The sequence below is a fragment of the Atheta coriaria genome, unplaced genomic scaffold (assembly GCF_025399875.1).
Source record: "Atheta coriaria isolate IRGN ID8LTWV9N9 unplaced genomic scaffold, Caltech_Dcor_3.1 hic_scaffold_7_pilon, whole genome shotgun sequence".
NCBI lineage: Eukaryota > Metazoa > Arthropoda > Insecta > Coleoptera > Staphylinidae > Dalotia > Dalotia coriaria.
The window spans coordinates 10,525,925-10,549,658 of record NW_027045449.1 but is presented as its reverse complement, the minus strand read 5'-3'; the positions used below and the strand labels follow the sequence as shown (position 1 = coordinate 10,549,658).

The window sequence follows — 23,734 nt, the reverse complement described above, 5'->3', positions numbered from 1 at the left end:
CTACATTGCACAAAAATTTCACCATTTTTATAGTTCACTTGAATTCTTTCATCTTGCACGAATCAACAAACTCAAATAAAAAAAAATAGACACCAGCCATAATCGTGTGCAAATTTATTTCACTGCTGGGCATTGTAACTGTCTCAATCGAATTCAAAATCGAATTTCAATCTCAAGCTATTCGTATATAAAAATAAAAATGTATCAGTGTCAGCATCAGCTACACAACAAAAAATTAAAGCAAGGTTAATGTACTGTAATTTAGAACCAACAGCTAATGTCAAGGATAACCATTAACATTAAAAATCTACTATCAGCATTTAATAGATAAATAAATAAAAATTCAAGGTATGGTCGAAGACAAAAATTAAAACTACGAATTTATTTATTTACAGAAAGTACATACACATGTGACATTAGAAAAATATCATTTAATCATTTAAATTTAATTTAATTGGCATACGATTGCAGTGATTTCGTCCTTTTTCTTATTTCTTGTTGATGATGGTCATACAATAATTAAAACTAATTGGCATTGGCACTTACTGGTCTTAATTATGTTTAAAACTTAATTTTCCTACATAATAGCGAACTTTTTACTTCTCTCAAACACAAATTCAAAAATAATAAAAAAACAAAATTTTAATGACTTTAATTTTTACTCCAACGACAAAATAATACTTCAATGACCATAGATGGCGTTACTGTTCACTTCATTGTAGCCATGATGTGACTTATGATAATTCTGCTGATATTGCTGTTGCTGTTGCTGCCTGCTATCATAATAATAATATTGCGGCACGTAATATCTCAATCCCGACGAGAAAGCCACACCAAAGCCAGGAGTTTGTTGCTGTTGCTGTTGCTGTTGCTGGTTGAGTTGATTCTGCTGTTGCTGCTGCTGATTCTGGTTTTGTTGATTGTTGTTATAATTGTAATGAAACCGATAGTTATATTGAGGCTGAGGTTGTTGCTGTTGCGGTTGTGGTTCACTCACAGAATATACTCTGGTGTATCTGGTCGCACCTTGCACAGCTTGATCTTTTTGTGGATGTCTCTGTTGTCTTATATTTTGTTTCTGTTCTTGAGGTTGAGGTTTTTCAGTTGTGGTAGGTGTCTGTGATTGAACTTGATTGTTTGGTTGAACTTGTCTTTTCGGGATGTATTGTTGTACGAATTGCTGGGCGCTTGTGAGTTGACCTTGACCTTGATTCTGTTGATTTTGTTGATTTTGTCTATTCCTAGCATTATCATATTCATATTCTTGTACTCCAAATACTTGTGCGCCTGTATATCCCAGTCCTTGTTGCCTGGCCAACTCAGCTTTCTGTTGTTGGACTTGCAACTGCGACAGCGTATTCAAATCTTGATATTTAATATCCAACGGTGTGCCTAGTTGTAAATTGGGATTAGGTTTGTAAGAATTGATTAAATTTCTGTATTGGTTTGGTGTTGGTGCTCGGTAAACAGGCGGTGGAATGTCATCGCTTTGATCTTCATAAACAGGCGCTGGATTTTTGGGTGCAAGAGGATTTAGTGTTGTGGTTCTTGGTGTTGGAGGAACAATTGGACCTCCATTTGTTCCGAAAGATACCATTATAGGTTTTGTGTTGACGAAAGAGGCACAGGCGATCTGGAAACAAATCAAAACAAGAAAATTAATATTATGATTTGTAACACAAGTGATAAACTATAATTATTGAACCTTGACAAGTTATCTTGTTTAAAAAGACAACAACCTGTTATTATAGGCTATAATATTGTGTGATTTTTTGATGAGACAAACAAAAATGTCTTGAGGCTATATATTACCATATAAATTATGATCTAGATAAATAAATATAATTTTTAAAATAATTTTTTACTTCCATATTTAAAGCGCAAGTTTTTCCACGGTTTTTAGATACAAAAGGTGGTACTTTATATTCGGACGGTCAAGATGTGAGTAATGTCCATTATCCACGGGTATTATTTACGAGACGGAGCTTGCGCCTGCGCATTTGCCTACGGAGCAACACAAAACTATTTATAACCTTACATTTTCTAGTAGTGTGCGAGTAAATTTCGAAAATTTCAAATTAAAAGTTTAAACACAAAAACTCAACGTGGAACTAAAGTAGAAGCAGAAAAAATAGCGTAAGCATCACGTGGCTAAACGTTATTAAGAACTAGATTGATTAAACGCTCCATACGTTCACTTTTAATCAATCTTGTGACAAAAACTGGAATTTAGTCAATTGATACTTAATATACTTTAACCCTTTTATAATCAATTTATAACATGACGAAATATTTTATAAATGTCCACAAAAGTACACAACCGACAATTAAATATAATTTAAATCAAATACCTCTTCGTGTCATTAAACATTTGCATAAATTTATCTACAAATTTTATCATCAGATTGGCGTGTGAAGTGAAGAAGAAAATTAATCTCGGCAGTCATGCACCTCACATTAATAAATATCGAACAAATTACCTACACTTAAGACGCGTTCTGCCATTTATGCTGCGATGCGCATTATGTAATGTTTCATTGCGTGTTTTATTATTAACTTAACTTAGCGCAAGCGCTTTTAATGTTCCTCGTAGTTCATGCGAGTTATCGAGTTATTAGTTTCCAGTACGCGTAAAGCCAATCACACCATTTGGTATTTAAATGTCTATAAACTCAACAAACGAAGATGATGTAGAAGTCAACAACAAAATTTACTCATTAGCTGAGACCAGAGATGTTCTGCTCTTGAAACTGGTTTATTTTAAGACTCAAGGACGACACGCGTTTAATTATCCATTGAATCATTCTGTAATTGGCAAAAATCGTTTGTTTTCATGACGGAAACTATTAAATCCGACGCGTATCATCTGAATAATCACCTGGAGGTTTGTTTTTATTATCATTAGCACTCAGAAACATCCGACGCGGAAAAGAATACGTTTTGAAATTTCGGTTACGTGTAACAGAATCTTTTGTGCACGATAAACAAGCAGCGAACAAATTGGTTTCGGTGCGGCCATTATTCTTCGGCTAAGCATAAGAGCAGTGAACATGGTTACACAGCGTGAAGATTAAAGATATGCATTTGTGGTACTCGTGTTTTTCCTCCTTGAGTTACCAGCAACTGAGTTAGAAGTTGAGAGAAGTTTTACTGGCGTTTTTCGCCATCTTCAACGTCAACAAAAACTGTAACTCGCGAGCATTTGGCATATTTCAATCTAATGCAACTCGATGTTTGCCCATTACTGCATTTTGTGCAATTTTAATTCGATTACAGCATCTGGGCAACACAACATCACTTGCAACACACAACAAACAAACATCTTGAAATCTGCAATTGCATAAATCACGAAAATCTATTTAAATCGTGAATATTGACGAGAATAATTGAAATAAATTATTTCTTCATTGCTTGCAATAATTTTCAATACAATACAAGGTCAAGAGCAATGTAAATCAATGTCAAAGTGATTGAAGATTAATTAGAAATCATTATTCTTAATATAAACATGACGTTTGAGTTTAGTCAGAATCTTGCATCATCTAATTGACGGAATGATGGATTTTTTTCGATGTAATGTATCGTGTCAATCATTCCTACTGATTTAAATATTCAAAAAAGTTGTTTCAAGAGCATTCGAAGCGGAAGAAATAATTTATATTGCATTTTTATTATATTCAAGGACATTTCTTTATAGCATCTATAAAAATATTCAAATTATGTCAAAATATAAATAAAAATAAATATATCTAAGGTCGGGATTTTATTTTATTTTTATTTTAATGACTCCATGGTTAAATTATTTCCAATTCGATAATAAAATGCGGTTTTACTTTCATTTCATTTCAGTACATGTTATTAAAACAATGGTTTTAATAACACAGAACTTAAACCAATATAATTCCCACATGCAGCTTTCTTTCATCGCGCATTAATCGTTTGATCTTTCACACTTTAGTCAGCGCACGTTGTAAGTGTCCGTAATTGCTTGAAAGGCGCTCGGTTGTCATAGGTCAATGTGTCGCAGCTTCTTTTCTTTCCTGCTTTTCCGCCAACCGGGCAACAAAGGAAATAATACCTATCATGGCTGCGCATAATGCACATCTTCACGTCTGATATAAAATAATAGAAAATAAAGTGATACGCGACTAGGGAAAAAGTCACCTTCCTCATTCTGCAACATGCGCATGCTAATAGTAATAATAGCGAATATGAGAAAGGAAGCAATTGCAGAAGATTTGTGCACAAGTGCAGCATTCGAGGAGGTTATGTAAGAGAAAGTCTTTCTCTGTGAGGCGTTCGGAAATTATGCACATCGTGACGATATTTTCTTTTTTATTTGTTTTAATGTTTAATTTACAACTAAATGACGCTTGAGGACTTGAAACAATCGATCACGACAGGAATTTCATTTGTCACGTACGCGTTTATAATACGCGGCTAATAACAATAGAATTAAGTGTTAATTTATAACCGTGCAATTTGCTAATTGTCGTCACCGGCACGCACTCATCATAATGGATTGAATTCCATCATGCAAATGAAGAGAAACTTAACTGTACATTTCCCAGTAGGCAAAGAATATGAATTACCTACTCATAAAAATTAATAACAATTTCATTTAAATTATTTATTTATTAATAACTTAGAAGCACTTCATGTTAATGCAATAAAATAAACGTGACACTAAAGAAAAAATAAATCTTCACGGATGTATCCCAGTAAATTATTTCCAGTGGCTTTTAAGTAAAGTCGATAATTGCAATTTGCATTTATTAGCATCTATCAAAAATGTACAGGTAATAATAATGATCGTAATCGATTAATACGGGAATATAATTGCCGTCAGTGACTGTTAAAGATAAAATATTTATTATCGTGCGGTAAGTGTGCTTACAATTGTGCGGATTGTAAGCAACGCTTACTTAATTGCAACATATTTACATATTTGGAGTGGTTTTCACTCTCGGATGGTCGTAGAATTGTAAATTGTGTCGTCAAAGTCGTTCAGAAGCGACAGCGGCGACTTTTTCGCTCGATGCGTTGATTAATTTATTCAAGGTTTCTTCTACTCTTAATCATTAAAAAAAAACACGACTTTTTCTTAGTAAATGTCAACGATAAAAACTCCTAATGTGAATAAAGTGCAGTATTCTCATGGGGATTATATAATCATCAATAAAAATTAGTAGATGAGTATTATATCATCTTAAACAATAGTTTTAGTCATTATTAGAACAAAGACTTCCTTTAAAAGTAATAAAAAGTAATAAAAATGTTTAAAAAATAAAATTTTTAGTATTTTACATAATATTTACTTAAAATCCGTGTAAAAACTTGTAGAATCTTGTGAACACGTTAATTAAAACTTTAAAAATGAATTTTAATATTAAACAAAACGTTTAAACGTTTTTGCTTCCTTTGTATGCAAAATATCATTTAGAATTTTGTTACGGATGAAAAACATATCTATAATTAATCTTAATTCCTTAATAATACCTTCACGGTGATTAATCGTTAATTGCGTATTAGGTAGATGTGTTTATTGTGTCTTTTTTCAAGCATCTGATGATAAATAAATTCATTACACATTTCGGTGGGCACATGTGCGCAGCTTTGCATAACAAAGACCTTGATACCAAAACATTTTAATCTCAATCTGTGGTAATTATGCTAATTTCACATTTGGAGGTATTGGGCGTACGATTATGTTAATACCAATAAATTATTGTCAATTTTCAAACTAAAAACTTAAAATTCATAAAAATAAATAAAAATTAAAAAATTACTTTGACATGTAAATACCAATTGCTTTAATCACGTTTTTAGGTTAATAAGGTATTTGCTTTTCTTCTATATTCTCGGCGTCTTCAATAGTTTATTGCAAACCGCAGCGCAACGTGCGTGTTACATGACCATTCGTTTAACTCTTTATTCGCGTCAATCTTTGTGTGCGCGCACGTCCCGAGCTGCGGTGCGATTCGGATTACCATTGCGATAACGAGCGGCGCAATGAAAGACTGCATCTAATTAGAAATTGGGTGCCACCTAGTTTGTTCATCGCGTCGGCGACGATTTCGTATTCGGCTTGCGTCCGCGCAAACAATTACTTCAGCAGGTTGCAGGTTTAAATGGACAGCGTGTTATTTAATGCCTATAGGCATGAATAACGTGATTACTTAATGATAAGCTTTGTTCATTAACCCCTTAGAAAGCTGGCGGTGTCACGATAAGAGTAATAGAGTAATGTAATTCAGTATAAATTCACACTTAAACCTGATGTAATTTAATATTTACCTAATTTAGTAGTTTCACCTTTAAAACGATTAAGAAACGAGAGTAATTGCAGTTTTTTGTGTTTATTTACTTAAACAAGAGCAAATGAAAGTGAAAAAAACCAGTGGCGAGCAAAAGCAGCGAATGTTGTTTTGGACGACACGAGATGAAAACGAAAGGAAATATACACACAAGATGACCAAAATTTATTATATAACACATAAATTTAATTAAATTAATTTTAAAATGTTTAAAAATTCAACTTACCGTTATTATTAACCTTCCAATCATGTTGATAAATTATTCTAATAAATAAGTCCACTGAGAATGAAACCACAAGTTTTTATTTAAATTTTTTCACTTTTTATTAAATATTTATTCCGAAAATAAATTAGAAATAGTTTAGAAATTGTTCGTGAAGTATCTCGCACGAGGTGAATATTTTATTTAAAAAAATACGTGTGCATCGCAAAGTGTTGTCAAATAAACTGAGCGCGCGGTACGCTCTTGATGCCGTGCTTCATTATTTCGTAATCGCCGCCGACTGGCTGGGTCGCGTCGTCGCTTCGCCGTTTCGCGTTTTGCTTCGCCGCCTGTCTGCCCTGTCCGCGATGCAAACCGCGACCGAGTTCACTATCAGACGCCCGCCTGTCTTCTGATGCCACTGCAACAGGTTTTGCGAGGTTATGCGAACACATCTGCGAGCAAATTAGGCAAACTTTTGTTTTTTGTTTTTTTCGGTGTAATGTGTAATTAGGGTTCGTGCGGCCTGAAGAAATGATTATGTAAGTTTATAATAATAAAAAATTAAATTTTATAAGCATTATGAGTTAATCTGTTAAATTTTGCTCCGCCCTTTGTAAAATTCACGCCTTTACATTATCTGACCAATCATGTTACTGAGGCGGAGCGATTGATGTTTTATTTCATTTCTTTGTAATTCTGAGTTTTATTGCTAATCAGCACACATATGATGTCTTTACATAGCTTTTACAATCCAGTCATATTCATTATTATTTTATTTGTGTTGTTGTACGCGTACAATAACAATAAGTTACGTGTGGTCACTAATAATATATCATCAAATGCATTGCTTCAATATTGCTACACGGTTTGTGTGACTGCGGCTTTTTGAAAGTTTTAACCACAAATTTCAGTGTAACATTGAACTGAATGAATACATATTACTAACTTAACATTAGTCAAAAGTCCTTTGGATTAAAGTCACGTATTTGTATATGACACTTAAAGTTAGGATGATTTTTATGTAAAAAACTGTAAATTGTATGTTTGTTACTCATTTACGCAAAACCAATCAACCAATTTTTATAAAACTTCACAAAATTAAAGATAATATATCAGAATAGGAGATAGGTTAGTTTTTGTTGCAAAAATATTACTGTAAAGGTGTAAAATTGGGGATAAAAGTGAAAACAGTGATTAAATCATAGTTTTAGTTGTATAATTCACATCTAGATGGCGCAAAATGCATTTTTAACAGATTTTCACTTATATACAATAAAATTGAGGGTTTTATTGATTAATTTGACAGATAATAAGCTCTAAAATGAAAAAAATAATACATTTTTCCAATCCTTACTAATATTATAAATGCGTATGTCCTGAAGTTTATCGTGCTTTCACGCAAAAACTACTTAACAGATCATCATAAAAATTTGTACACATATTCTTAGTGGTCCCCGATAGGTTATAGGCTACTTTTTATTTAATAAAAATAATTATTTTTTAAAATAAAATAAAGAAATTGTTTAGTCACTAACACCACTGCATCTGGCTAATTGACTACTTTAACGCCATCTAGCATTCCATCTAAAATTTAAAACTTTATTGCATGTAGTAATTTTTTCACATAGATAATCCTAGCCAAGCAGTGAAATATACATTCTTTCTATCAATCCGTTTCAACTATGTATAATGATTTCTAATATTTATTTGATTGATTCAACGCGAGCGAAGCCGCGGGTTAAAGCTAGTTTTCAATAAAAATCAACTCGGATGTAACAGTAATAAATGTTTTATGGTAAAAGTAATTTATTGTGATTATAATTTATTGTTATGTTTAATTAGATATTAAATTACAATTAACATGCATTCAAACGTCACTTAACACATGTTTTAATATTGATGATGATGAATTCACAAACCGCGCAAACAGCACTACCAATTCCACATCTAATAAATTGCACTTTATGAATATTTATTCATCTCATTGTCTATATTCATAAATGTGCAAATAACGCAACAAGATTTATATTTCCATTCAATTTCGAGCATTACGCTATTACGCATTTCGTGAATTGTAATTAAGCAGAATATTTACAAAACTAGGATGAGGATGTCGGGATGTATGAAATCTCTTCATTCGTACCAAGGTCGAGTTTAACTCGTCGAAAAAATTGCATTCAGCGGATGTTTATTGCGAGTGATTTTTTTTACATGTTTAATCATTTGCCAATTGTTGCAGTTTGATGCCTACAAGGTGAATGGGTTGAAATGCATGTATATTTTGAGCTCGGATGTAGTAATTTTCAGTTATTCAGAGAGTTTGAATAAAGATATCACAATAGGATATAAAAAGAGAAATAGGCAAAAACACATAGAGTAAATATAGAGATATGAACTCAGCTGGAGATGTGTGTTCACACATTAACATTACCACATTGCGTTTTATAGTTTTGTGCTCTCACAATGCTTGTGAATGGTTTTAATTGAAATTGAAAAGGATTTAAATGTGATGTTGAGTTTTTTAATTTAATAAATTGCATCCTGCTGCAGATTAACTTCTGTATCCGCTTTATAATTGATTTGATAGTATTTTCTTTATGTAAACAAGAATATTGTGTGAATTTTTAATTAAAGTAAAGAGTACTTAATAATTATGGATTATACATCCGTGTGCGAGTTAAAAAAATGTATTTATTTTTATTTATTTGAAAAATTATTACTTAAGTAAATAAAAGTAAAGTAATATTATATTGATTTAAAGTAGTAAAATATTATATTTTTATTTTGTCATTTTTGTATGATTTTTGAAGGACAATGTAAATATGAATGTTTTTTTTTGTTTTTACTTTAGTTATTGTGGTTTAGTTAATTGTTTTAAGTGGTTTATATTGGTTCATATTGCAATTACTGCTATAAATGTTAAGTTTAAAAATTTAACGACAGTTTAAGCCAAAGAAATGTGTAATTTTACGTAAATATCGGTTATTGTTTGAATATAATTGGTAAAAGTCGCGAGTTGTTAGTTTAACGAGGCGTTTCACCAAATTTGAAGGCAAAATTTTTAGCTACCATTTATTCTCAAATAAACAACTATAAAATTGATGTTATTGATTTAGTGTAGGTATTCATTTGAACTACATGATAGTCAGCATATCAAGTTATTGGTTGCTTTCAAATGAATTAATTTTTATATTCCTTAGAAATTAAGAAATTGAGGAAAACAAGAAAAATATTCCGGTACCGGGAATCGAACCCGGGCCTGCTGGGTGAGAGCCAGCTATCCTAGCCACTAGACCATACCGGATATAAACAATTAACGATGATAGCAGTTTTCCGTATATATTTTACCTCCAAAACTATCAAAAATGCAGTTTTTCACAATATTTTACTTGATTTTCGGTTTCCCTAGAAATGTTATGATTTGAGGTTCAACAATGATGACAGCACAACTAATTTTACAAGTCTTTCCGAGGAACGAAGTTCTTACCTCCGGTTATTGTAAAGATCAAAAAACGCAAAAGATTTCCGGTACCGGGAATCGAACCCGAGCCTGCTGGGTGAAAGCCAGCTATCCTAGCCACTAGACCATACCGGATATGAACAATCTAAGGTATTAGCAATTTTCCGGAAATGTAATTTATCCAATAGTTTCAAAAATGGGTTATTTGCAATATTTTGCATGATTTTCGATTAACTCATATGATTTTATGATTTGGTGGTTAACCATAATGGCAACACAACTATCCTTTACATGTCATTCTTGCCACATAAGCTCACATTTCCGGTAGTTATAAATATCAAAAACGTAAAAGATTTCCGGTACCGGGAATCGAACCCGGCCTGCTGGGTGAGAGCCAGCTATCCTAGCCACTAGACCATACCGGATGAAAAACAATAATAAATGTCCAAAATTAACTGCAAAAATTATCTAAAAATAACGCTAATATCAAAAGTCAGTTATAAATATTGATAACATTATGACCACTACACGTATTACAACCATTTCTGACAATTTAACATCTCAATTCAGCATTTTAACGATAGAAAGCGACAAACTAAACTACACAATACAAACACGAATAAAATCTAAATAATTTATGAGTTTAAATAGCATGAATCACTTTTGCATTAAAATTGAAGTCACATTCACATTCATGATACTCTTCAGACGCTTTGTAAACTATGCAGAAGTATATTTCGCATGTATTATCCACATGAGATGGAAATAGATTCATCGCATTTAGTATTATTATTATTATTACAACATTTGCATAAATCTCAATACTATGCGGCTACTTAGTGCGTTCGTTGTGGATGTCACGCCTCGGTGATATAAATATTTAACGCTAAGACTCTTTGTGTCTTTGTTCCCACTCAAAATTTTAATTCAAGTCGAAATGAAAATCAAAGAAAATTACATTTCAACATAAATAAAATATAAACATAAATTAAAACAAATTTCACATTTATTTAAATACAAATATAAATAAAGTATTAAATTTATTGTTGGTATATTATAATATTACATAAAAGTTTACGGAAATTTGTATAAAAATTTGAAGCATTTCACCTGTTTTCATATCGAGTAAACCACTTTGAAAATGTCAATGAATTCATTGAAATTGAAAGCCATTGAAAGTTTCGTGTGAATATTTCTTCTTCGATAGTTTAGAATATCTGCTCAAATGTTATGTAAATTCATAAGCGGAATGTTGAACATCGAGAGATAAATTTGGCATTTAACCACACACACGATTTGTTCATTTCGCTAAATTCAATTATTTCAAGAAAATTCAAACACTTTCTACAAATACTTTTGTTTATTTCATGTTTACAACTTAAACTCTAAAAAATGCATTTCTCCAAGTTTTGAAGCCATATTTACATATTTTTACACAAGTTTAGCGAAAATATTTGAATAAGTTACGTCTATGATCTTTGTCTTATGATTACAAAGCATAAAATATTTTTTGGTTTTGAGTATCTACGATCTAAACGGCTAAAATAGTCAGAAGGCACATGCACACACGTGCGATTAGCGTGTGGCTTTCATGAATTGGTAAAGTTCGACAATGCGTGGACGATGCGAGATGGATTTTAATAATGTCCATCGTAATGGTCGTCATAATAGCCGTTCAGGTCGTAATCGTAGCCGTGTTGCTGATGTCCCAAATACGCCGTCTCGTAGCCGCCGTAATAGCCGTGGTTCAAACCTAAAATTATCGTTTTAAACAATTACATAATATGCACAACTCATACGCATAAACTTAAAGGTCAGCAAATATAATAAATAAATAAATAAATAAGTTATGAATTTATTTGTTTCTTTTTTCGTTTTCGGTTTGTTCTTAATATTTTTTATAAGTAAATTAATTAATTTGAGTTTTGTGATTAGTATGCGTGATAATTGCGATTTGCATATTTTTAAAGTCAAGTTTACGAGTTTATAAACTCGTTAATCAGTCAATGAAACATATCTAGATGTATTTACATGCGTGCTGATGTTTTGTAATGACCACAAAACAAAATCTGGAGCAGCGATATTTTGCAATCGTGATTTTTTCCATGACTGAAATGTCAACGGGTAATTTCTTATTGACAAAATATACCGAATCCAAGTCCAACGCGAATGCAAATGCAACAATGGTGGCAATCACGCATTTTGTGGGAGCATGGCATTAACATTGGAATATACTCGAACTACTTTCAAGTTATTATTGTTCACTTAAATGGTGATGCTTTTGCACAAAAGTTTAAATATTGGTTTGAAGAAGAAAAACATTCCGGTACCGGGAATCGAACCCGGGCCTGCTGGGTGAGAGCCAGCTATCCTAGCCACTAGACCATACCGGATATATAAAGCATTGAAGTGCAGCACTTTTCCGGATATAATTAGCATATGATAATATCCAAAATTTGGATTAATTTGGATTAATTAATTAATACATCATCCGGTATGGTCTAGTGGCTAGGATAGCTGGCTCTCACCCAGCAGGCTCGGGTTCGATTCCCGGTACCGGAAGCTTTTTAATGTTTTTGAACTTACAGGTAGAACAACAGCTTTTGGATATCTAAGCTTAATCCGTAAGAGCAACTTAGTATTGACTGCAAGGTATTGTTATAAGGCACCAAATCATAACTGCCACAATATTGAATGTAAATTTTGAATATTTAAGCAAGGTTGCAATTGCTATACATTAATACATGAAAAATCTCATCTCTTTGATCTTACAGATGTGGATTCTTTGATAAAGGGACCGATACCACTTTTCAACGAATTGCTAGACCCATGTTCGGTAATATACGGCACACGCACCAATACCGAAAGTAGTTGATAACGAAGGGGTCCTTATTTAAAAGGATTTCCGGTACCGGGAATCGAACCCGAGCCTGCTGGGTGAAAGCCAGCTATCCTAGCCACTAGACCATACCGGATATGACTAGTCCTGCACTCCAGCACATTTCCGAGAATAATTTGCGAATGATATAAAACAAAAATGGAATTTTGAACAAATTAATTAAAGGATATATCCGGTATGGTCTAGTGGCTAGGATAGCTGGCTTTCACCCAGCAGGCTCGGGTTCGATTCCCGGTACCGGAAATCTTTTGCATTTTGTGCTATGGAAGCCTATGAATGCCCAAAATTTTAACTTTTAAGCAATAATCTCTTATTTTGTAAAATTGACAAGTTAGAATTTATTTTGATTCATTATTACTAATCATTATACCAAACCAAACCAAAACCCAAGTCAACATCTCAAGTTTTAGTGATATATTTTTTACTTTGTGCCAATTAACAACAAAGACATGATAAATGTCAGAGTCGAGTGTCTGCATTGGTAAAAACTGCATTAGTTGTTAATCTAGTATTCAGTATAAGTAAACTAGTAAGCAACTATGTAAAAACTCGAAAACATAATCAATACGAAAGAAAAAACGCATAAAAAGTGATATATGTATATCATTTCAAATGCCAAAGCTGTCAAACTCTTAAAGCAACTTGTCCAAATATAATAATTAACTAAAATTGCCATTGTTTATTTGGCATTTTGGGCTTATAAGAAATCAAAAGTAATTTGATTGATGATCGGATACGGTTATACCAATTAACAAGCCCCTATCACTCCTACTCCACCTTCACAGAATTAATGACAAAGCCAAATATTTGGAAGGTCAAGGTTATTTAAGCAATTATAAGTATTTGTATATCAAAAGTCACAAATTCCTCTATTCCAGGACTGATAAAAACACAAATGTTCTGAATTTTTTGCCTAAAATACAGCATCAATTATACCATTTATTTTTTTCTTATCATTCAAGAGCACTTATAAACTTTATTGTCGGAAAATTTAAAAGAAAATGTATTCCGATACCGGGAATCGAACCCGAGCCTGCTGGGTGAAAGCCAGCTATCCTAGCCACTAGACCATATCGGAGTTGTTTAAGTTGTTCGCGGATTTTTTCCCTCACATCAATTTTCGTGTGTATTTTCCACAAATAAAATTAAATTCCTTATTTAAACCTAGTAATAATTACTTTTAACCATTGCAAGATTCATAACTAATTCCTATCCAAACCAAACTCTAAGTTACTCACCTAAATGCGAAGCAAGAATCGGCTGTGGATGCGTCTGAGCAACCTGCGCAACCGTCTTGTAATACGGCTCAGCCGCAACAATCTGCTTCAACTGGTACGTCGCAGGCTCGACAGCTGGCAGCACCTGCTGGGCGACCGCATGAACTGGAATATGCTGCTGTTGTACATGCGCAGTAATCGGCACAGACGCAACGACAGGCTTCACAACTGGAATCGCTTGATGATGCACTGGCACAGCCACAGGTGCCGCTGGCGCATGATGAACAGGCACTCCATGTATAGATGGAGCACTCTTCGATACCACAGCGTTGAAACCGTTCACCGGGTCAGCGGTATAATCCACGGTACGTACGGAACCATCGGGTTCCACCAGCGAATACTGCCCTTTAACAACATCACCATCACGGCTTTCATGTTGTGATTTATGATCACCAGTGTGTGGATCTGATACGCCGTATTTAAACGCATATTTTGGGTGAGACTTAATAAATAAAAATTTAAATAAAATTATATTAATTTTGGAATGTTTAAAGATAAAACAATAAAAACTTACATAATAATCTATAGCATGTGGAGCATATACAGCATGAGGACCTATCACGCCAGGTCTTGCAACTACTGATGAAATTATTATCGTGAATGACAATATAAACGTCTAAAACATCAAAAATCATATTTACATTGTTGTAGATTTCAAAGTGTTTTTAATTATGCGTGGAGAAATTTTGTCGCATGCGAACGTGACAAATTAACAAACAAAATTACATTAACCACCTGTCATGCTATCGTTTAAGTATGGTAATTTGTATGAGTTGACACGAATTTTAACTCAATTCAAACGTTAATTTAAAAATTATTCTTTGACACATCCTTGATCAGAAAATACTTTCACGGAATAAATTAACAATAGATACATATTGTGATATTGTTCTTTATAAAAAATAATTTTTAACCATATTATTAATTAATTAAATCATAAAAATAATAAAAAATTAATTACCTTCATGTTTAGTCCTTTATAATATTTAATCCTTTGATAAATAATAGTTTTTGATGTAAATATTCACTATAATCACTCAAAACAATAATAATTTTTATTAAAAAAATTAATTTTGATGTTTATTGATAATAATATTCGTACAACGCTCAAGTCTAGTTTTTTTGAGAAACTGAGCGACGTTTTGCGAGAGTCTCCTTTTTATACGCACTTCCCGATGCGCCTCAAAACAATGCAAGACTCCATCCCGCCATTATTTAACACTCATGGTGGAAGCCCACCAGTACCTCGTAAACAAAAGCCATTGCACAAGGCGTCACTTACAACTAACTAACCAACGCACTGACTAAAAATTATATTCACTTCAGTTTTTGCCTTGTCTCAGGGTTTTTTTGAGTGCGTGAATGCGTGGAAGGTTTTGAGTCAATTTTGTAATTACGTATTCTATGAAATTGTTATGTCTTGTTGCTGAATATTAGACAAGGACGAATTTACTTACTCGTATTGTCATTGCGTGCGTTATAATTTTGATGTTTGAATGAAACAATTGAAAAAATGTGAGAAATTTGCGATGGAAATCTTTTATTTGGTTAATAAATCAAAATATTTACAATTGGCCTTAATTAAATGCAGAGTTTAAAGGATAAATCAAGTTATTATCTGTTTGACTTAAAATTTATTAAAAAAAAACTAAATTTTAAGAAAAAATTGTTTTTCTCTGGAAAAACACAAAATTTGCTTATTTTACGTTATTTATTATACGATTTATTATTTAAATTCATTTAGTGCGTGTATATTGCTACACTTTTGACATCGTCTTAATATTTAACACACATTTTACTTTTTGTGTCTGTGTGTGTGACGTCGTTGGTAGTTCACTCGTGAAAACACGTAATATGGCTTAGTTTAATTCTATTAATATAATAGAACAAAGCCGGAGAAAAAGAGAAAACAAAAAGAGGAAAAAATTGAGAGACGATGATGTACAAATGATGAAATAATTATTATGCGTGACGGAGTGTGTAATTGTAGGTTGATAAAACGCACTGTGGAATATAAATGAAGAAGTGAGGAAAATGTATTACACAAATGTGAAATGAGAAAATTATTACTACCTGCAAAGATTAGATGAGAAACTGACTAAATTAAGTGTGGTGAAGATGAGAGGATGAGAATGATGAAAAGATGATGAGAATATAAATAAATTTATTATTTATAGCAAATGTTGATTTGGTGTTGTACTGTAATATACAACTTATACAACTCCGATATGGTCTAGTGGCTAGGATAGCTGGCTTTCACCCAGCAGGCTCGGGTTCGATTCCCGGTATCGGAAGTCTTTTTGCATATTTATGCATTTTCATGAAAATTTTAACTTTGAAATTTAACTTTATTTTTGTATAATTTTTTATTCAGGGGATAATCATGATTTTATTACATTAACATTTTTTTAAACTTTAATTTCAACATTTTTACAATTAAAAACTGTACTAAAGCTATGAAATACCAAAACAATGTGTTTTAATGTGTTTCAACCAGAAAATTATGACTCACAAGGCGATATAATGCACAGTGCGTTATCGCGTTTTGGTCTTTCGTGTTTTTAAGTAGCTGCAATAAGTACACAGCGAACTTGTGAAACAAACCTTGAGCAAACACACAAAACAAGGAGAACGTTTAATTATACTATGTATGTAAAAATTATTTTTCGCATTCAATAATAGCATATTGCACAATGCGTGAAGAAACAGGTGTAATCAAATAGAAGCACTGATTCAACCAAGATTATAAAAATTTATTTTAAAAAGTCATTCTAACAAAAATTTAAAATATTTAGGTTTTATTATAGATTCTTTAAGAACATGAGATTTTGAATGTTTTATCTTAGTAAAATTTTCTAATTTGAGTTATGGTTTAGAAGATAAATGTAAAAAATTATTTTTTTTATCAAAATTGTTATTATTGCACCAAAAGTTATCACACAATTGTTGTACCTCCATTTCCGTGTTTGTTTTTTATTTTTGGTATAATTTTAAAACATAACAAACAATTATTAACACGTTGAGGACGGCGTGTACCACCGGTGGTACACACGCGCCTGGTCTGTGGGACGGCGTGTACCACCGGTGGTACACAGCTCATTTGAAACCAGACTTATTCATTTTTGACTACGCCACTGGTTAGGTTATATCTTCTCCTCGTTTCACCTATACAATCAGGGCCTTGCATCTTTGTCATCAAATGTGTCACTCAGATTACATATTATAATAAATAGTGACCGACCAAAGTTTCAGTTTTGGCTTCAAATTTAGTTTCGGCCAAAAATTAGCTGAAACTTTTGGCAGAACCGAAACTCAGTGTTCATGAATTATCGTGCGTCGTTCGGCTAACTCGCGGCTAAGTCGTGGTCGTCACTTGCCATCTCAGTTCGCACCTAGTTTCGGTCGGACTCTAAAGATAAAGGCATTCATTACAAAGAAAATAAATAAATGGCGACGCAACTGCAAAAACAATCGCTTTTTGATACAGCAATGCATAACCACCAGTGGCGCACAGCTGAATTAATTAGACGGAGTTGAAAATGCTCAAACGCCGCCCGATGCGACAGACACCCAAAAACCGCGCCGTCCTCAACGTGTTAAAGTTATTTTAAGTTTTTTAGACTTAAATCTGCATATAACATGCTTCATGTTCTTTCATAACAATGTAGTTCACTGGTGCAAAGATTACAAACTAACTTTTCATCAAAAGTGGCAAAAACTCATGTTGCAACATAAACAAACAACATTCATTATACAATGTGTTCATAAAAAACCACAGCACATTTTTTCATAAGTAAAAATTAAGTGTTTATGTGAAGAAAACATCTTTACACTGTAACAGTGCAGAGATTACTCTTAATTTTCATGTTGTACTTCGCCTGGTGAGAACTGTGCTAATATTATGCAACTACATGACCAGTATGTAACATGGAAAAAATCTACGACTACTGCCTGGTAGACAATGACTGAGATAAAAAAAAATACAACAAGAATCGCTGTAATTATTCACGAAAATTGTCAAGACCCGCATACATTTTTTCACACAAGTGTCTACATCTAATTTATTAAGTACATATGAGAATATCTTAAAAATTGTATTTTTTAAGCAGAAAAAAAGTTGAAATTTTTATTTTATTTCAAGGATAATTGAATTGTTTGTACAAAAACTACATCAAGATTTCGATGCAAACGTACTTGTAGTATTGTAAATTCAAAAAATGACACCTTGCGCACGCTAATTATACAATTAATTACGTTTATGTGTTTATTAGTATGCCGACAATCATAGTCGCGGTGCACTCAGTGAGAAATTTAATTACGCTTATTGCTAATTTGGTTAATAAATGCAGTTCTCATCAGTGGTGCTGAATCTGTTTAATTGCTCAATTTAACGCCGGAAATAAGTGTTTTGTTTGTGATAATTTCGCAATTAATTAAAAGATTTACTAAATAACAATCGTTTAAGCTTTTAGTTATCAAATAATTCATTCAAACTATAAAAGTTTTTATCTAGGCAACCAGTAATGCACCAAAATATAGTGTATGAACAGTTGCCTATAAAACAAATCATTTTTAACTTTTTTTTTGGTTGTTTTTAAAGAAAAACGATTTGAACATAATATTTTATATTAATAAAACAAACATGTTGAATATTACATTACAAAAATACTTCTTATTTATAAATTAATATTCCTTGCGATGTCTTGGCCGTCTTCATTGACAATATATTACAACATTATAATTATAAATAAACAACGCAATGCACTTACTCTATTACATTACAAGAAGCGTACTTGAAAATCGTAAATCGTGTGGAAAGGGCAATACAATGTTTATACTTTATACAAGTTCATATCGCAGCGTGTGATCGTCATCTATATCGGACAAGTTGATAAATATTCAATTAACCTTTTCTTTTTATAAAAAAAAAAGTTAATTAATACCATCAATAAATTTGGTTATGTTGTTGCATGTTTCTAATAGTGTCCATGGTGTCCGTGGTAGAGACCAGCATGATGGTAGCCATCATATCCGTGGGCGTGTCCAGCATAGGCAACCGCAGGTGCAGCATGAACCACAGGAGCAGCGTGTACAATGGGAGCAGCGTGAGCAATTGGAGCAGCGTGTACAGCATGTCCAGACTTGGTAACCACAGCATTGAAACCATTGTGGTCATCGGCGGTGTAGTGTACTGTACGGATGGTACCATCGGGTTCAGCCACGGAGTAAGAGCCTTTCACTACGTCACCGTCGCGGCTTTCGTGCTGGGATTTGTGGTCACCAGTGAGGCCATCGGCGACTCCATAGTTGTAGGAGTATTTTGGATGGGCCTAAAAATTTTTATTTATAATAATTTTAAGTTGAATTTTAAGTTTTTTTATTTTTACGTAGTAATCAACGTCATGATGACCATGTCCATGTCCATGCCCATAGGCGGCAATGGGGCGGCAACGGCGATGGGGGCAGCGGCGTAACCATGTCCACCATATCCGTGACCCGCGTAACCGTGGTATGCAACCGGAGCGATCCCACACTGCACCGCAGCAATGGTAATAGCCAAAATAGTCAACTAAACAAAATTTTTAGGTTAAATTCAATTTAAGGTTATGTTATGATGTATAAAACTCAATTCCAATGCATGTGAATATTGTTAAATGTCACAAAAATCCGACCAGTTGTTCATTAGGTCATAGCATGCATTGGTAACTTCATCCGCTGGATAAACTTTGAAAACGTCGAAAAAATCCACAGCGTTACGGCATACGCTCAAGAGTTCAAAGCAGTAAGTTCGTGATATATCAAACCGCCGGGCAATCTCACGCTCCACCATTAACCAATAACAATCAACAAGCAAATCACAACTGCACAGAAGACTTAATGCGAATGCATGCCATGAATAAATCCTAATGAATCATATTATTGAACTGTTCACATTTGCATAATTAACGACATGCAATAATGCATTAATTCCATCAATGAATTTCGATATTCATTCATCTTATATTTATTTATGGTGAATGTACGACAACTGCAATATTGTATAATAAGGTGTTGTTGATTTTTCAAAATTTTAATTTTAATTGTCTCTCGTGTCGTTGGCGTATTGTTCGGCATGGAATTCGCACCTATTCAAATGAAAATAATAACCGTGCGTGGAAACATCGTCATTTGCATAACAACATGATTCCCAGCTGTGTGAAAAACTCCAACAACCTATACCACACGATTAACTAAGTCAATTTCGTAACTGTGCTAGATCAGCGTTTGTTTTTTTTATTTTGTGTGTGTTGCGCGCTGGGAAAATTTATTTCATTGCAAATGATGCGCGAACGATGCGCTAAACATTCTAAATGTATTGAGTGTATTATTGACGAAACAAGGCCGGTACTTAACATTTAATACTCTCATTATTTAACAATAGTTATTTTAATTACCGTAAGTGTATGACTGGTTGTATATTACAAAATATTGAAATTTTCAAAAAAAATATTGCGTAAAATTTTGAAATAAAACTTGATTTAATTTATTTTAAATGTGACTTAAGTTAACTTAAGTATAGTAAAGTGTTTGTTACTTACTTTAAAGAATGCCATGTTGAATGTCGTGTCGATTGGTCGTGTTTCGACGCGAATGCACAAATTGATACTGAATGTTTCTTCCTTATCCATTCGATATTTATACGAAATAATGGCATAAGGTCCTCACCATCAAATCCTTCAAGGCCCCTCGACTTCTTCGCGCGCAGAGAAACGTCTACGTCGGTAGGGACGGCGCAGTCGAACATTGTGTTCCTACCATCTACCACCTACAGAGGAGCTCTTCATAGCTCATAGAGAGGTTACGTTGCTAAACCATTTTTAAATTTCGATTTCGTTCGCCATCGAAGAAAGAACAACAACATTAACAATTACAAGCGATTGCATTATTGTTATTTTGCGCCGGCGGCAGCCGGTAAATACGAAGAATTGCGTCGTTCAGAGAATATTCGTAACAAACGATCGGTAGTTAGAAGCGAAAAGAGAATAAAAAAAGCGAAAACGTTTCTCAACGCAGTAAACTGATCGGAAATAAATTGTAAATTGTGCTTGTTTGTATTGTTGGTGGGCGAGTTAAACGAGAGATAAGTGTATCGAGATGAAGTATTTTGATTTATTTGCGGTGATATTTCAAAAAATTACTTTCACAGCACACGTTACATTAGTTCATGATATAAGACAATAAAATTGTGAATAATAAGAACAATTTGTTGTGGGTTTTTAAATTAAAGTAATTTTCAATGAAAAGTCACATTGAAAATAATAAAGAATTATATTTAAGTATTTATTATACTGCAACTTTAAATTTATTTTGATTTGCGCATCAATAACACCTATATTAATAATCTGATAACGGTTTTAATGGGTTTCTTTATCTACTGACTTCATATCTGGAAACATCCTGTATCTTGCATTTAAAATTATAAGCGTATAATAAAATCATAGCGTAGTAGGTATTATTTATTTTTGCGAGGTAGAGATATGTTTTCATTCCTAATAATTTTTGAAACATAGCTTTGAAAACACTCTGCATCTCATATACCAATGAAGAAGTCTAGAGTTTCTTATAACTAAATAGAAGATTAAAGTTTACTTTACAAGTTGGGTATGATATATCCTGTTTAAATCCTTAGGATGGCCATTTACTAATTAAGTAATTTTTGATTTTTAATCGTCAGGATATAGTTAATGAGACCCTTTACCACACACATATTTTTCCTGTGCTCTAAACCTTTAGGAACTGCTCTGAAATGCCCTTTAAAAATCCCTATTTTTCTCAATAAATTTTAATTATTTAGTCATATTTTAAGATTAAACTTGGGCTAAAATTCTATTTATCGTATGTTGAAAAACAGAGTCAAACGACTTATACCATAATTTTAGTAAGACAAAAAATCAAACTTTAAAAAAATTTTTAGGCCGAAGTACAGGGTCGAACTTTTTTAAATGAAATTATTATCAGCCGAAGAACAGGGTCGAACTTTTTCTTAAAATATTTTCCTGTCGAAACCAAATAAAATTTTTAAAAGCAAATATCTCGGAAACTAAAAGGGTTAGGACAAAAATTCTTTCAGATCCTTGATCCTTGAACAATTCTTTAGCGGATTAACTAATAAAACATGAAATTTCAATTCTCTCAAAACCGAAAAAAGTGCAAAGAGGTACCTCTTCTCACTTTTTTGATTTTTGAAAAAATAAAACTAAACACGCTATCCTGTAAAGAATCCTTTAAGGAGTAAGGATCCAAAGTCGCTTTTATCCTAGTCCTTTTAGTTCACGAGTTATTAGCGTTTAAAGTTTTAAATTGCGATTATCTCGGAAACTAAAGGCGAACGCCAAAAAAGCACTTCAGCTCCTTGATCCTTAAAGGGATCTCTACAGGATAGCGTGCTCAGTTTCATTTTTTCAAAAATTGAAAAAGTGAGAAGAGGTACCTCTTTGCACTTTTTTCAGTTTTGAGAGAATTGAAATATCGTGTTTTAATAGTTAATCCGGTAAAGAATTGTTCAAGGATCAAGAATCTGAAAGAATTTTTGTCCAAGCCCTTTTAGTTTCCGAGATATTTGTATTTAAAAAAAAATTTTGGTTTTGACCGGAAAAAAATTTAAGAAAAAGTTTGCCCCTGTTCTTCGGGCAAAAATAAATTTTAAAAATTAGTTCGACCCTGTTTTTCGAGCAAAAATAAAAAAATATAAAATTAAAAATTTATTAAACTTGAACGTTATTTCAGAATATTTTACAGATAATAAATATTTAAAACGATAAAAATAATACTTTAAATGTATTTTCATCCTCGTGATCAATACGAAACACAAATTTTGAGGCATTTTTAAGGTTTTGAAGCATTTTTAGGGCATTAATTAGCCGTTTTAAGGGCATAAATACATCGCAATCAAAAGAGAAACTCTTCTTCTATCATATTCTTTTTATTGCTGGGCAATTATTCTTTTAATATATTTGCAACAGGGTGTTTATCACAAAAAAACTAGAGTTTTTTGAAGAAATATTGGTTTACTGACTCTTTTAGGGCATTTCAAAGTCCTTTCGTAGGCAAAGACTCATATTAAACAAAAGAACTCTTCCTATATAAAATGTTATAAGTTATGTTAGAATAGGACTCATATTTCCAAAAATACAGAGTGTTTTCTACGCAAATTTTTTAAAATTGGCACAAAAAAATGAAGTTTAATTGTGTTTTAGGGTAGATTTGAGCAGTTTCAAAAGCAGAAATATTTGTTAAATGAAAGAGGCATTATTGTTTTATATAATACAGAAAACCACCCTAAAATTATGCTTTTCTATGGCAAAATATAAGAAATTTTCTAAAGGGTGCGATTAAAATTTATAGATATTTGTTTATTAGACAATTCCTTGTCTGTAATATGATTTCCTCCTACTAAAGATACTTATTCTTAATTTAACACATGACATAAAGAGCAATTTTACAAATGACCAAACATATAATTAATGCCTGTGAATAAAGTTAACCAACTGAATAAAATGAATAAAGTATAGAATTCAATTGTGTTATTTAAATAAA

At 32.6% G+C, this 23,734-nt stretch overlaps 2 protein-coding genes and 9 non-coding genes across 11 annotated transcripts; 3 read left to right on the top strand and 8 right to left on the bottom strand.

Moving 5' to 3' along the window:
• Window positions 1-367: 367 nt before the first annotated feature.
• LOC135796248 (transcription factor SPT20 homolog) lies at window positions 368-6,885 on the bottom strand. Its single transcript, XM_065308180.1, has 2 exons — window positions 6,544-6,885; window positions 368-1,633 (listed from the first exon to the last, which is right to left on the bottom strand). The coding sequence occupies exons 1-2, from the start codon at window positions 6,565-6,567 to the stop codon at window positions 683-685; spliced, it is 975 nt and encodes a 324-aa protein (XP_065164252.1). The 5' UTR covers window positions 6,568-6,885; the 3' UTR covers window positions 368-682.
• A 2,869-nt stretch (window positions 6,886-9,754) lies between these two features.
• On the bottom strand, window positions 9,755-9,826 carry TRNAE-CUC (transfer RNA glutamic acid (anticodon CUC)). Its single transcript has one exon. It is a non-coding gene; the product is annotated as a tRNA-Glu (tRNA).
• Window positions 9,827-10,045: 219 nt separating this feature from the next.
• TRNAE-UUC (transfer RNA glutamic acid (anticodon UUC)) lies at window positions 10,046-10,117 on the bottom strand. The gene has a single exon. It is a non-coding gene; the product is annotated as a tRNA-Glu (tRNA).
• A 219-nt stretch (window positions 10,118-10,336) lies between these two features.
• On the bottom strand, window positions 10,337-10,407 carry TRNAE-CUC (transfer RNA glutamic acid (anticodon CUC)). Its single transcript has one exon. It is a non-coding gene; the product is annotated as a tRNA-Glu (tRNA).
• Window positions 10,408-10,970: 563 nt separating this feature from the next.
• Window positions 10,971-20,844, bottom strand: LOC135796260 (uncharacterized). Its single transcript, XM_065308194.1, is given in 6 exon segments — window positions 10,971-11,735; window positions 14,120-14,600; window positions 19,171-19,488; window positions 19,546-19,568; window positions 19,571-19,727; window positions 20,737-20,844. Coding segments are annotated over 6 exon segments (1,185 nt in total). The 5' UTR covers window positions 20,827-20,844; the 3' UTR covers window positions 10,971-11,619.
• On the bottom strand, window positions 12,304-12,375 carry TRNAE-CUC (transfer RNA glutamic acid (anticodon CUC)). Its single transcript has one exon. It is a non-coding gene; the product is annotated as a tRNA-Glu (tRNA).
• On the top strand, window positions 12,473-12,544 carry TRNAE-CUC (transfer RNA glutamic acid (anticodon CUC)). The gene has a single exon. It is a non-coding gene; the product is annotated as a tRNA-Glu (tRNA).
• On the bottom strand, window positions 12,886-12,957 carry TRNAE-UUC (transfer RNA glutamic acid (anticodon UUC)). Its single transcript has one exon. It is a non-coding gene; the product is annotated as a tRNA-Glu (tRNA).
• Window positions 13,053-13,124, top strand: TRNAE-UUC (transfer RNA glutamic acid (anticodon UUC)). The gene has a single exon. It is a non-coding gene; the product is annotated as a tRNA-Glu (tRNA).
• On the bottom strand, window positions 13,888-13,959 carry TRNAE-UUC (transfer RNA glutamic acid (anticodon UUC)). The gene has a single exon. It is a non-coding gene; the product is annotated as a tRNA-Glu (tRNA).
• On the top strand, window positions 16,381-16,452 carry TRNAE-UUC (transfer RNA glutamic acid (anticodon UUC)). Its single transcript has one exon. It is a non-coding gene; the product is annotated as a tRNA-Glu (tRNA).
• Window positions 20,845-23,734: the final 2,890 nt, after the last annotated feature.

Bases quoted from the DNA above. Each gene is read 5' to 3' on its own strand.
- LOC135796248 (XM_065308180.1), bottom strand. From the start codon at position 6,567: ATGATTGGAAGGTTAATAATAACG. The intron at 1,634-6,543 runs GTAAGTTGAATT...ATTTGTTTCCAG, and splicing joins TTGGAAGGTTAATAATAACG to ATCGCCTGTGCCTCTTTCGT.